The sequence below is a fragment of the Tauraco erythrolophus genome, chromosome 13 (assembly GCF_009769465.1).
Source record: "Tauraco erythrolophus isolate bTauEry1 chromosome 13, bTauEry1.pri, whole genome shotgun sequence".
NCBI classification, from domain to species: domain Eukaryota; kingdom Metazoa; phylum Chordata; class Aves; order Musophagiformes; family Musophagidae; genus Tauraco; species Tauraco erythrolophus.
The window spans coordinates 473,647-487,478 of record NC_141477.1 but is presented as its reverse complement, the minus strand read 5'-3'; the positions used below and the strand labels follow the sequence as shown (position 1 = coordinate 487,478).

Genomic DNA, 13,832 nt, shown 5'->3' with positions numbered 1-13,832 from the left:
TGAGCAGCAGCTGGCACAGTGCACGGCGCTGGAGCGGCTCTCCGCGCTCTGTGCAGCGCGACCAGGACTCTGCCGGCCCGAGCACACGGTGAGCGTGTCCCGGGGGCAGCCCGGCTCTCCGTGGGGCAGCCCAGCTCTCCATGGGGCAGCCCCGCTGAAGTCCATGACGGTTACGTGCAGTGGAACGTGCCCGGCTGCTCTCCCAGCCAGCTCGAGGATGGCTCCTGCAGCACATCCTTGCTCTCGCAGCGGAGGATGCCCCACACAAACACTGTGGTGCCCCAGTATCGGTTCTGCACTGACTGTCTAAGCCTTATTTGAGAGATGTCTTTCACTCCCAGAGCCGTTCTGGAAGCGGTACCCACCTTGCCTGCAATCTCGAGGAGCTCAGAGGGGTGTGGGCAGCACGATAGAGGCACCCACCAGCCCCTTCAGCAAAAACACGGGCTCATCCACCGCTCTTCACCAGACATTGTTATTTGTTTATTACATTCAGCTTTTTAGTTGCACAGAAAAGGCACCAGGAGACCTGCAGAGAGCTGGGGGTGTAATTCACCTTGTGCAGATACCCGAGACACTCGGAGCCGGGTGGCATCCAATCCCTGTCCCAGAGGGAAGGGTGCCGGCTGCCTGGGGAAAGGGCATCAGCTATAAATACCTGCAGAGCTGGGCTATATTTTTTAAGATTTTATTTACTGCAAACTCAATTTGTGGTCTGTGTCCTGACAAATCATTCCTATCGCTTCTGAGGATGTGTCAGCACTCGACTTGGTTTGTTCTCATTGGTTAAAAAGGCCCCCCCAGATCGGGAGCTGGGGAGTTTTGTTTGGAACAGTGACCTTGCTCTTTCTGCTTTCTGCTCGGATTGCATTAAATAAGAAAAAAGCAGAGGCTGCTCGAGCCGAGCCTGCCCTCCCTGCCCATCCTGTCCCCCTCGCCCACTGCCCACGCAGGTGCCCGGGGTGTGCGGAGGCTCTCCTGCCCGGGTCTCCCGAGGTGAGATGCTGCACTCTCGTAACCCTTCTCCTGCGAAAGCCGTCCCAGCACCTGGGAGCTGGATGGGGTCAGACATCCCCAAGGACAGCACTCGGGTCTGCTAAAGTAAATGAGACTACTGCCAGGGCATAAAGTCCAGTGCAGAAGAACACTTCTGCAGGACTCTCTTCCAAAACCGAGCACGAAACCGAACCCGGCCCCCTGGCAGCCCAGATCCAGCGGCTGCCAGAGCCCACGGCCGTTCATGCGCTCTGAGGGGCCACTGCCAAAGCCACTGGATCGCAACAAACCTCCTCTCCCCCTCGCCTACAGAGCAGGAATAATACCTATTTTGCATGGTTGCCTGGAGGCCAGATGAATTGCTGCTCGTAAGTGCTTCAGAAGAAAAGTGCCATAAAAGCACAAAGTACTATTACTGGTAGTATTTTTATTACTATTAGAGGATACACTGAACTTCACTTAAAAACGCTCACAAGAAGGACCAGGGTTGTAATCATTACTCGTAAAGCAAAATAAAACACAAACACGTTGCAGCAGCTGCCAAGGCTGCCGCAGGCACCTTGTCTGGGTGGGCAACGCATCTCGCCCCCGCGCAACACAGGGCTCCGGGGCTCCCCCAGGGCAGCTCCTCCTTCACTCTGCCCCACAGCTGGAGCTGGCAGAAGGATTGAGCTGCAGTTGGATGTGGGTGGGTAACATGGGCACATCAGTGGAGAAGACAGAGGCAGCAGCAGATGCAGTGATTGGGAATATTGATGAAGAACCTCCGTCACGAGCCTTTGCCATGACAACTGGGTCAGTTCCTCTTTATTTTAATGAGTTTACTCAGATCACTGTTATTCTTAAAAAATAAAGCCAGCTCTGGTCCACACAGTGTGCAGCGACTATCAATGGGCCACCAGCCTGTCTGAGTTAAAATCCCAAAGTGACCAAACTCCTTCCTTCCACCGCAGGAAAACAAACAGCCCGGCTTCTCCACGGCATTCAGCCCCAAACACCATGGGGTCAGGGCTGGACGAGGTCACTCCACCTCAAAAGCCAGGAATCCTCATCCACACGGATGCGGCCATCGAAACATCTATCCCCACGTGGGTCTACTCCCGTGGTCCCCTGCCAGGGAGACACTCCTCACCCTTCACTTGCTAAGGAGGGATTGCTTCCGCACCCACCCGCAGGCACCAGCATGGCATGGCCAGCTCGGGCACGGCTGTGCCCACTCGCCCGCGGCTGCGTGGGGCCGGCCGGGCTGCACGCAGCCCACGGGCTTCTTCAAACTCCATCAGCCTCCCGAACGCTGCGACAGACTCAATGGCCTCAACGCAGCCCGTTCTCCCCGCTGAAGAGCAACTGACTCCGTGTCTTGACAGGAGAACAGAGTGCCCGCAGAGGCAGCCAGGAACGCCTCTGGCGACGCTGGCACACGGTGCAGGTTGGTGACACCCACTGACAGAGCACCACACCCCCACCCCGGCCAAAGGGGAATAAAATGGTAAAACAGCCATTGACCATCTTCTGTTTCCCGTTGGGTCCCCCTGTAGAGCGTACCCAAACCTACGGATAATTGGCCATGACCCTCTACAGACCCCTGCCGCAGTCCGTTGGTCCCCACCTGAAGGGTGCTGCCCCAAAGCTTCGGCATGAGGCTTGTGGCACCGCGGCAGCCGGGGCTGGCCGAGCACGGCCCCCCTGCCCGGCAGCCCCCCCGCCGCCCACCACCGCCGAGCTGAGGTTCCACTTCTCACCGTAACTGCCGGTGCTGCCTTCCCACAGCCCTGTTGTCACCACCACCACCTCAAAATGACGAGAACCGTGGAATGATGGAAAACGACCATCATCTCTACACTTCTTCCCTTCCCCTGCATCAGTACTGCCCTGTATTCTGTAAATCTCAAGCCCTGAAACACCCCCCTCCCAAAAACCAGATGTTTTCAGCCGATCAAGAGTGCAGCTCACCTGCCCAGCCAGACTCCAGCTTCCTGGCTGGCAGCTTCCTCAAGGTCCAGATTCGGCTCCCTCCGCACGAGCCGCAAGCGGAGGCTGAACATCTCCCACAGCCTCACTCTTGGGATTTCCCCCAGCACCGCAGGAAACCCCGGGGACCCTTCGCGGTCAGCACGGCGGCGCAGTGACGGATGAGGCTCCCTGCCCCACTCGCCAGCGCAGCCCCGGCTCAGCCGGACACCGCTGCCGCCAGCGGCACCGCCAGCCTCGCCGAGACGCGTCGGCTTCTTCCCCAGGCTCTTCTCTCCCTGAGCAAAACTTGTGCTTTCTGCTGCACAGCACAAACCTGAAGTTCGCAGGACTTTCTATATGCTTTCGCTTTTTTGAGCAAACGCCGTTAACAATCAGACCTGATTTCCTACCCTGGATCCCCAAACTCTTCCCAAAGGCAGGTTTGCCACCCCGCAACTGCCGCCTGGGAAAGCCAGGCCTGCGGGCATCCAAGCTGAGGCTCCTGCCACCCTGCTCGCTTCGGTGCTAACTCAAAACTAGAGCGATGGGGCCGCTGAAAGCATCTTGTTCTCACTCCTAAGGGTAGAGGGAGATCCAGTGCAGCAGCCAGAGAGAATCTTCTAGGTTTTCCCTGCCGGTATCTGCACCAGCCTGTGCAGGAAAAGATCCAGCTGAAGCAGAGGCTCACAAAAGACACTGGTGGATGTTTGCCACTGCCACAGCCGTGCCCTGCTGCGGTGCTGGTCTGGGCTAGAGCCAGCGAGGTCCATCCTGGAGCTGCCTCCTGACCCCTGGTAGCAAGGAGGAGTTGCCGTACCACAGTTTGGTTTGCAATCCAACAGCTGCGAAAGCAAAAGGAAAACAGTTGGCAGAGACAGGATGGCATGCCTGCACTGGCCAGGTATTAAGGGATGACAAGCCTGTATCTGTCTCTTAACTGTTTACTGGGAATAAATGCTCCCCTAAAAAGGGAGACAGGACTTGTGCACATTGTCTCCTGGCTTTTTTGAGGAAAAGAAAGAGCTGGAAAGGATCAGTTGGTCTGTCCAAGCTGACTTTGCAGTGTTTGCTCTGTGTCGGTTTCTGGTGCAGATATCCATTTTGGCAGAAAACATTCTTCAAGGCAGCAGCAACGCTGCAGGAAACCTTAAGAAAAGCTGAGGAGCAAACGGAAATTCCCGTTCCCTCTCTCGTTGTCTCAGAGAGGTGGTGCCCCCCAAACGGTGCTGACATCAAAGTGGTGAAGATGCTGCATCTGCTACACGTGTGCTGTGGCAGAGACCTGGAACTCTACAGCTGCCTGTGTGGTATTCTCAAAAAGAGAAAATTCACTTTGAATTGCAAAGAACTTTGACATAAACTGGCCAAGAGGAGGAGAAGACCATGTCTCGTAAGGCCTTCAGGCAGTGAGGTTCATCTGCTGCTTCTTGCTTAGCATTGCCTTCTGCCAAATGATGCCATGCTGGGGTTTTTTCACTTGCAAACGTGTTCAAGACTGCTAACGCCCTGAACATGCAACAGCGGAAGGCAGAGGAACAGAGCAAACGGGCATAGCCGATACCCCAAGGCACGCAGATCATCTTGCAATACACCAAACACTAAAATCCTCCTTTAAAAACTGCCGTGCGCGCAGAGCTGGAAGGCTCAGTGGGCTCCTGTGGCACGTTTCTGCGAGCTGTGACAGCAACGGAGGGTTGGAAGAACGGCGTGATGCGGGGCACAGGCTGCTCGGGACCTCCCTAAACAGCTGCGAGGCCACGTGTGCACAGGTCACGCTCACGTGTGCACAGGTCACGCTCACGTGTGCACAGGTCACGCTCACGAGTCACCACGCAGCAGCTGAGCTGCCCCCGGCTCACCCGGGGCGGCCGCAGGACCATCCACCCGCCCTGCCGCAGCAGAGGGGCCAGGGCTGCACCTGGGCACCGGGTCCCAGCCAACGCTGCAGCCCCACCTCATGCTGACCATCTACACGAGGGCCAACTTCCTTTTTTCTACATATTTCCAATGTTTAACCATCAGAGTCGCAGATTCGCTGCACCGATTTTTGGGATCTACCAGAGCAGCTCAGAGAAAAGAATGGTTTTTACTAGAAGTCGTAGAAAGTCTCCCACAGAATGTCTTGCTTTCAGTAAATGCTCATTTGATAAATATAAAATGTTCCACGGGATGATAAAATAGTAGGATTTTTTTTTAATATATTTAACTTTGTAATTTTAGCCTACAATCACAAGCAGAAAGTATCCATTTCCAGCTATCAGCCTACCGTGGACAGCCACGAGTGACTGTGCCAAGTACAGACTGAAAGCCAATTAGAGTAACAACTGCCAATATGGAAATGGCAAATTAGGACAGCCACTTTAAAATCAGCAATTTATAAAATATGAATGAAGCCGAGTGCCAAGACAAACATGTAATTAATATGAATGACAGAAAAATACAAAGAACTGAACTACTGCTCTCTATTACAAATGAACTCTGTGAAATGAAACTGCTTTCATTATACCAAAGCAAAATGTTCCCATATGACTAAAAAGATTTGCAATATTTTAGGAAATTTTGGGATTTCTTCCTGCAGGAAACAGCAACCTCTACAGTTTTCCCCCCAGTTCAGGAGCACGCTCGCTCGCGGCGTCCCTTCCCACCACGCAGACTCGGGCTGCTGATCACCTCCGGTTCTCACCGTGCTTTTTCCTTGAACCCACCATCTGACATCTGCTCTCGAACGCCTTTATCGTTCAATTGCCTCAGGGCAATTCAAAGGTGCCACCTCGGCACAGACACAGAGCCAACCGTTGTCTCCTGCCCGGAGCCAAGCGTGGCCTTGGAGGGCGCTCGGAGCGCGGGCGAGGGGAGTTGCGCGCGGTCCGGAGGGGCTGCCCGGGCAAGGATGGCATTCAGCGTTCACCGCCTCGACACAGTGTTTCTGCTTCAATTCTTGCCGGGACCGTCCCACACCTTCCTCAATCTGCAGCACGGGCCGGAGGCAGAGACTTCCAGGAATCGCCGGCTCCGTGACGCAGGGACAGGCTGGCAGCAGCGGCGCGCTGGGCACAAGCACCCACAACCCGCCGGAGGCTCCCGGGCACGGCGCGACACCCGCGGTGCTTTCGGCAGCGCGGTGACGGGCACCCGCCGGCGGCAGAACCGTCCTCCCGATACGCAAAGCCGCAGGTTCCGGCGCGGGCTGCAAAACGCACGTTCTCTCTCACTCACAATCAGTATTTTGAAATAAATTGTCCTTTGGACCTCAGAAAAAGCACCAAATCACTACTGATTTTTAACCAGCTCTTTGGTTGGAATTAAGCTCTCCTAACAGGAAAACCAAGGGGTTGACTGGCTGCAAGAAGTACCACAGAGCAGAGCATCTGCGTAACAAATAACCACCAGTGAATACTGTAAACAGCAGGGAAAAAAGTGAAAGTTGTACCGGTAGGAGAGTAGCTGCCCTGGGCAAATCCTTCGCTGCTTCCTGCCCAGAAGCCCTGGCTAACGCAGGACAGGGTACACAAAACATCTGTAGAACTCAAACCCACCAACACTCCTACAGCTTTTTAGGCATTATTTCTTCGGTGAAATTTTCCGAATTCTCAGCCACTGTTTTCTCTGCCAAGTGTCGTGTAGAGCTTATCCCGTCATTGCAACCAGCACCGGTGGGGGAAATAATCACTGATACCAAGCACGAGACTTTGGAACCAGTTTCCAGAGGGTTTAAGAGCTCAGAAATTCAAGCCATGGGGAGAAGAGGGTGGGAACGCAAAGTCTGCCCTTGAACGGTTTTATAGTGAACGGGTGAAAAGGCAAATAGATGTTTTGTGCTGCAAGAGCAGGCGGGCAGGTCCCGCACAAACACGCCGTGCGCCCTCCGTACCCCGTCCCTTAACCAGGCGACACATCTCCCCTTCCCAGTGGGGAAGGAGAGCTGGAGAGTGGGAGAGTCAGTGAGAGAGGGGAAGGACAGATCGAGGAGGGAAGGGGAAGAGGGAGACCATTTTATGATCCTTGGTATGTGCTTAGGAGACACTGGGAAGACCAGAACTAAAATCAATCGAGTGGAAGGAGCAAGTTAGAAAACAAAGAACAGTAGAAACAGTGTTTTTTCCTTCATTCATTGCCACAGCCATAAATCCCAATTTAATGGCAAGGAGAGGGCCGTGCCAGCCCCTCGGGCAGAGCCTTCACCACTTCCAGCGCGGCACCTGGGCCCCTGCACCGACAGGTGCAAACCTGGGTGAGGATCGAGAGTACCGACGCTTCTTTTAATTCCCACGGGCTCAGCAGTGTGTTAGCACAAGGACCATAATCCTGCCAGTCTGGAGTGTTTGCTGGGTGGTTCTGGGCAACTTCAGCAGAAAGCAGCCAGTCTCTCCGCGCGTCGGACCCCGGCTCCCGACGCGGGTGCAGTGTGTGCCCAGCGTCAGGGCAAGCAGCCCGGCGTTAGAAAGGGCCACTCGCTGCTCTCGCAGCGCCGCGGGCTGAGCCCAGGTAACTCGCTGCGAAAAGGATCATCTCATTTATCAATTTAAATGAGAGTTGACTCACGGGAAAGACTAAATAAATCAGCACCTTCAAAACCAAATGAAAACAAGTCAACTAGCTAAGCATGGAAGAAAATAAATGAGCTTTGGCTGGCATGTCACAATCCTTCAAACAGCAGCTCTCAGAAGCAAGGAAAAGGAACCACGGCTGCGGTGCTCGGCACTGGGTGACCCAGCAGCCACGGCAGCGTCGGGGGAAGCCGGCAGTGCCCGTCTGTGCCGCTCTGCCTGGTCGCGAGGGGTTCGCTGCACCCGCTGCTGTTCTCCAAGAACGAGGCTTGGGCTGATCTGTAACATCTCGGCTGCTCCAGTTACTCAGCCTCAGTGTATCACTTGTTTCACAACCTTAACTCAAGCCGTGACAGATGAGCGTCTTCTCACAGCCTGGGAGTGTGCCAAGTCAGTTAAAGGAGTCCCGAGCTCTCTGAAGCAGGCACAGCCCTGGTGCAGGACTGGCATCTTATTCTGTGTTTAAAACAGCCTTCTCGTGCCTGCCAGCCGGGACAAGAATTCAAAGGTGATGAGTAAGAATGTTTTTTAATGCTTTCTCTTCTCCTTTTATAAGGAAAAAAATCAAAAAGCTTTAGCACATCAATGACTTTCCCAGCTACCCGAGGTTCACTGTCCATGGATCCACACCAGCAGCTGCCGACCAGGAGTACATATTGCAGAGCTGTCCGGAGGGACCGGCTCCAGAAAGAGCATCTTCCACGTGCCACTTGTCTTCAAAAGAAATATTTACTTAGTATTGCTGTTCACCTGAGCAGAAAGGTCATACTGACAACAGCAGACAGGAGGGTCAGCCCCTTCCCAAGGGCTTCTGAGTCAAAGAGCTGAGGGTCAGGACCCCCAGACCTCTCCGGGGCAAGGGGATGCCAAGGGCATCTGCCTCCTCTCATCTGTCAGCGTAACAACCCGCCCTGATCTTCCCATCATCTCCTCCTTCAGTAGGTAGAAATTATTACAGGTATTACCTGTAAGTGGTATCACAATTACATAGCTGGCTACAAAAAGATTACAGAGCCATTGTGCCAGGTGGTGCAGAACCACATGGCGCTCGCCCAAGCTGATTACAACCGAACCGAAGAAAGGAACCGGCAGGTAGGTGCGGCAGCGAGCGCAGGGAGACCGAACGGGGAACAGTAGTACTGGCAAATGCCACTTAGAAAACACTTGGAACTACATGAACAGCTAGATTTTTCTGAGCCAATTACCCCTTAAATTTGTTTATCACCTTTGGTTCCACTGCATCAGTAATAGCTCCTTCTGTGATTCCATTTTAGCTTCCACCAAACAGGCCCACACCGCGTACCCGCCACTGGGGTTTGACGCCGTAACTTTGGATTTATTCTACCAACGCTGTGTCTCACTCTTAAAACAGGTTATTTAGTCACCTCAAAGGCTGCTGCTCATAATTATGCGATAACCAGAGCACAAAGACAAACAGCTACGAGTCCACAGTGTAACAAAAGCTCGGACTAATTTGCTAATTACACATAAGCATTACTGGCACAATCGAGTACGCCATATCAAAAGCTGTAAATTAAATCAAATTGTGTTAATACCAACTTTGTTTCCTGTGCAATGTTTCAGTGCCCCCAAAGCCAGACAAATCCCCCCTCTGCAGAAGCAAGTGAAAGGAACTAGGAGCAACACACCTTGAAATGCTCCGTGTTCTTTTTCACAGAAGAGTGGGCTGCAGCTGCAGCTGGCACTGCCAGCGCTGCAGCGGCGCGGGGGCCCGAAGTGCAGGTCTCCCCAGGCTGGTAAAGCTGCGGTGAGCCCACAGAAGTGCCCTTCACCCCTCTCAAATGCTGAGACTACATTTTCCAAGGCCAGGAGGGTGAAGCTTTCTATGCAATGCCACGTAGGGTAGGAACTTCATCCAACCCAGCTCTGGAAGCTAGCAGGGGAGTACGAGCCCAAGGCAGACCATCCTTCCGTGAGGGAACTTTACCACAAAACGTTTTTGCTCCCATGACCCCTTTTCCTGGCAGGCGCTGCTGCCCGGGAAGCTGGTACACGATCCGCTGGCACCAGGGGCTGCTCATTGCACTGGCACTGCTGCGTACCTGGGAGAAAACTAAAAGCCACAGCAATCGATAACTTGATGATGCCCTGCCTAGCGGAGACTTTGCTGGGAGGAAACACAAATCCGGCAGCGATTAACCCACACGGCTGTAGCCAAACCACAACGGAGCATTCCACCTTCCTTACAGCATTTTAAAACTGCATCCAAACCCTGAGAGGAGCATAAACACCCTCAGCCCGGCGCTCACTCGCAGCAGCCGTGTAACGCTGTATGAGCAGCGGAGCTCAAAGGACAGATAACGGTATTTTAAAAGCTCTCTGTGCTAGCTCCGACTCCACTCATCCCTGCAGAATTCTGCCAGAGGGAGCCCAGGCCCCTGGGAGCCGTTGTGCTGGGGGAAGTGGGGACATGGACACAGCACGCCGAACAGATCTGCATGGAAGAGGCGGATACAGCATTTCCCACAGGAGTAAGGGAGACATCATAGATCTCTAAGGCAAGACTTGGACAAAATTTACCGGCTGCTCAGGCTGAGCCCACACACCTGCCTGCTGCCCACCACGTAAACCCAAACCTCTCCTTACCGCGATACTCCCTGTCTGCGAGCGGTTCTGTTGGACCGGCTTCCCAGGCAAACAAACCATCGCAGCGCTGAGCCTTCTGCTGTCGAAAACCTGCACTGTCCCTTGACAGCATTTGGACAGTTGAGCTTTTCCAACTTTATTCCCCCCCACCTGCTCACTCTGCACGGATTTCAGCAGAGATTGATCCAGACTCCAGAGCAACACAGACTGTGCACAGCTCCCGCCACTGGTACGACACCACTGGACTTATTTTGACCTCTCCTTACTTTTATCCCAGTTTTTTTGCCAAGCCCTCAACTCCTCCATAAAATCCCCAAGTTAACCCTTGTGTGGACTATAATTACCACACTGCCCCAATAAAGCTGTGAGCATTTTAAAGTCACAAAACAAGCGCAGAAGCAGCAGTGTGATGCTTTCGCCCTGTGCTGATTTAATGCGAAAATCCAACTGTTCATTTCAGTCTTTGCTCCCACCACACAGAGTCCCACAGGCTGCGCATGTGGATGCGAAATTCCACCGAAGTAAACCCAAGCTGAGGCCATACCAACCACTTGTGGCTGGGGCTACCTCCGAGCCAGCAGAAAAATCCCTCTGCAGTCACGTTCTCACGCCCGTTTCTATCAGCTGCAGCGATGCTCTCGCGCAGTAACGCGTTTTGCCATGATGAAAGGCGATGGTGCAGAATGCCCACAGGTTCAGACAGCGTGTACCTATCTTACAGAGACCATCAGTCTCCTTATTCGAGGTTAACCCACCAGGAAAACTTACTTCTGATTGAATCTTCCTTCTCAAACAGAAACCTTTCCTCCCGGGCTGCATTCCTGAACACTATTCTATCTGTACTCAAAACAGAGCTCCGAAGCACACGCCGCACTACTTCTCTGCCCATATATTCGCAGTTCCAGGTTGTTCCGCACAGCTCATTCCCCACCCGTCCGGCTCGTGGCAGAGCAAGGTGCAGGGAGAATTCTAACTAGGTCGCAAGAGAGTCCCGACCCCAGCACGCTGACAGCAGCCGAGGGAAGGGGGATAACAGAGGCGTAGCGAAACGAGAAAAACGCAGTCGAGCTTTACGGGACGGCGGCGAACACCGGGAGTTTAGCGCAGTACGTCTGGCACAAGCCTGCCTGCTAAGTCACCAGGGACAGCACGTCGGTAAAAGGGAAGGCTCCGACAGCGGAGAGGTGAACCAAGCCGGGGGCAGCCGGGGCAGCGGCGGGCGGGACCCGCGGCGTTTGCCGGGGCAGCCGCCGGAGGCGGCGAAGCGGCTGCGGGGGCGCGGGGAGCCGGCGGGACGCGGGTACTCACCGGACGTCGCCGTAGCCGCCGGCGTAGCCCTCTGCCCAGGGCCCCAGCTCGCTCTTGATGCAGGCGGCGGGGGCGGCGAAGGGCGCCCGGCCCGCCGGGTACCAGGCGTCGGCGGCGAAGTCGGCGCTGTCGCCGCCCGGCCCGCGCCCGCCGCCGAGGGGCCCGGCGGGCGGCTCGGCGCAGGGCCCGTGGAGCGGCCCCTCCTCGGCGAAGAAGGCGGGCCAGGGGGGCGCGGGGCCCGGCGGGGCCATCTCGGCGCCGTAGCGGCACGGCACTGCCCAGCCGCCGCCCGCCGCCGGCACCGGCACCGGCGGGCTCTCCAGCTTGACGCGGGCGGGCGGCGGGGCCAGGCTGAAGCCGGGGGGCGGCCGCGCCGCGGGCCCCGGCGAGCCGCGGTAGAGCCCGGGCGCGTCGACGGCCAGGGCGGCCTCGGCGCCCGCGAAGGCGGCCGAGGCGGGCGGCGGCTCCGGCGGGTCCCCGCCGGCCGGGCGCGGGGCGCGGGGCAGCGCGGCGGGCAGCGCGAACATGCAGTCCTCGCGGGGCAGCGGCTCGCCCGGCGCCTCCAGCGCCTCCAGGGCCAGGCCCATGGAGGCGGACACGGCCCTGCAGAGCTGCTTGGCGCTGTCGCCCAGCGGGTCCTCCTTGGGCGCCGGCTCGGCCTCGGGCGGCGGCAGCAGCGGCAGCGCGCCCGGCTCGCACAGCAGCTCCCTCAGCTCCGCGGTGCAGGGGAAGGGCGAGCCCATGGCGGGGCCGCCCGCCGGCAGCGGCAGCGCCTTCCCGGCGCCGCGGGGCTCCTGGGGCGGCAGGCAGGCGGGCGAGCCCGGCGGCGGTCGGGGGCTCGGCGGGCACGGCGCGCACGCCGGCGGCTGCTGGCTGCTGCCCGGCTCCTCCCGCGGCGCCTGGAAAGCCTCGCAGACGCTCTGGAAGAAGGTCTGAAAAGCCCCGCGGAAGGTCCTGCCCCCCGCCCGGGGGTAGACGCGGCCGACCCCCAGCTGCACCTCCATGCCTGGCGGGCGCGGAGCAGGGAGAACGGCAACGGCGGGCGAGGCGGGGGCGGAAAGCCCCGGCGGGCGCGTCCCGGCCGCCCGGCCGCCGTCCCGGCTCGCAGCGGCGCTGCCCCGCGGCGGCGGGGGGCGGCGGGCGCGATGCTCGGTGCGTGCAACAGGTGGGAAAAGTTGGCGCCGGGCGAGCGGGCAGGTGCGGCTGGTAGCCGCCCGCGGTCCGTGTGAGCGGCGGCGCGGGCAGCGCGGGAGGCAGGCTGCGGTGCGGGGGAAGGAGGTGCGGCGGGGAGACCGCCCCGCGCCGCCGGCGCGGTCCGGGGGCTCTGCAATGATTAATCCGGTGAGCGGCCGCGGAGAGAAGCGGCGGCGCCCGCCCTGCCCCCGGCTCGGCTCCCCCTCCGGCGACGGCGGCGAGCGGAGCCCCGCGGGGCGGCCCCGGAGCCGCAGCGCCGCCGCCGGCGTTCGCCGCAATTTCTGGGCTCCGCGCCTCGGCAGCGCCGGCCCCCGCGGGCGGAGCGGGACGGGACGGGACGGCACGGGGCTGCCCGGCCCGCCGGCGGACAGCGCCCACCACCGCGGCCTCTGGGCGAGCGCCCGGCCCGCCCCCTCCGCGACCCGCCGGGCGGAGCGGGGGCGCGGCTGCGGCCGCCCCGGTTCCCCTCCTGCGGCTGGAGGCGGTGGAGAGGCCGGCGGCTGCCGGGGAAGCGGTCGTGCGGCCCCGCCGGGCCCCAGGCCCGGGATGGCTCCGCTCCCTCCCTCCTGCCGGCGCGCAGCTCGCGGAGCGCGCGCAGTCCCGCGGAATTCAGCAGGAAAAACGCTCCTTGTGCGCTGACGTGGTCGGTGCTCAGCAGCTTCCCCCCGCTGGGCCCGGCGGAGGGGGGTCTGCCTGACCTCAGCACCCCCGCACCCTTCACTTCATACCCGAGGGCACCAGACGCCCTCTCCTTACCCAGTGGGAGAGTTGGTCCCACCTTCCTCGGCTCCACATCTTGCCATAATCCCCACTCTCCGCCAGCGAGAAACAGCAGGTCGGCACATCTTCTGCGTACGTCCCACCCACCGCTCTGGTCACACGCAAGGTTGAAAATGACCCAGCTAGCAGACATAATTAGTGTAGGACCCACCATAAACAAGGCTTGAACTCTACTTACTGGTCCTGTAATAACTGCCCTAAAGCAACTTCTGGTAGGCGCACCATTCCCAGGCAACCTGGTAATGGAATCATACTCATTAGAGTTAAAATAACCCCATTAATTTCAACCCCTTTGGAGACAAAGGGAAAAAAGTAATAGTTTGTTGCAAATGAAGAAGTGGAGCCAGTCAGGAAAACAAAGAATCACATCCAGTCTTTTAAAAGCATTTTTACAAGCTATAGAAGATAAAAAAAATAAGTACAGCCAAGCAAAATTTGGCAGTGTCC

General features: G+C 57.6%; 1 protein-coding gene across 1 annotated transcript in view; it reads right to left on the bottom strand.

Annotated features, from left to right (window-relative positions):
• Positions 1 to 12,415, bottom strand: part of AR (androgen receptor) — a 47,634-nt gene extending 35,219 nt beyond the window's left edge. The window contains exon 1 of the mRNA XM_086619954.1: positions 11,412 to 12,415. Within this exon, the coding sequence (XP_086476080.1) occupies positions 11,412 to 12,415 (1,004 nt within the window). The remainder of the gene's footprint in view (positions 1 to 11,411) is intronic.
• Positions 12,416 to 13,832: the final 1,417 nt, after the last annotated feature.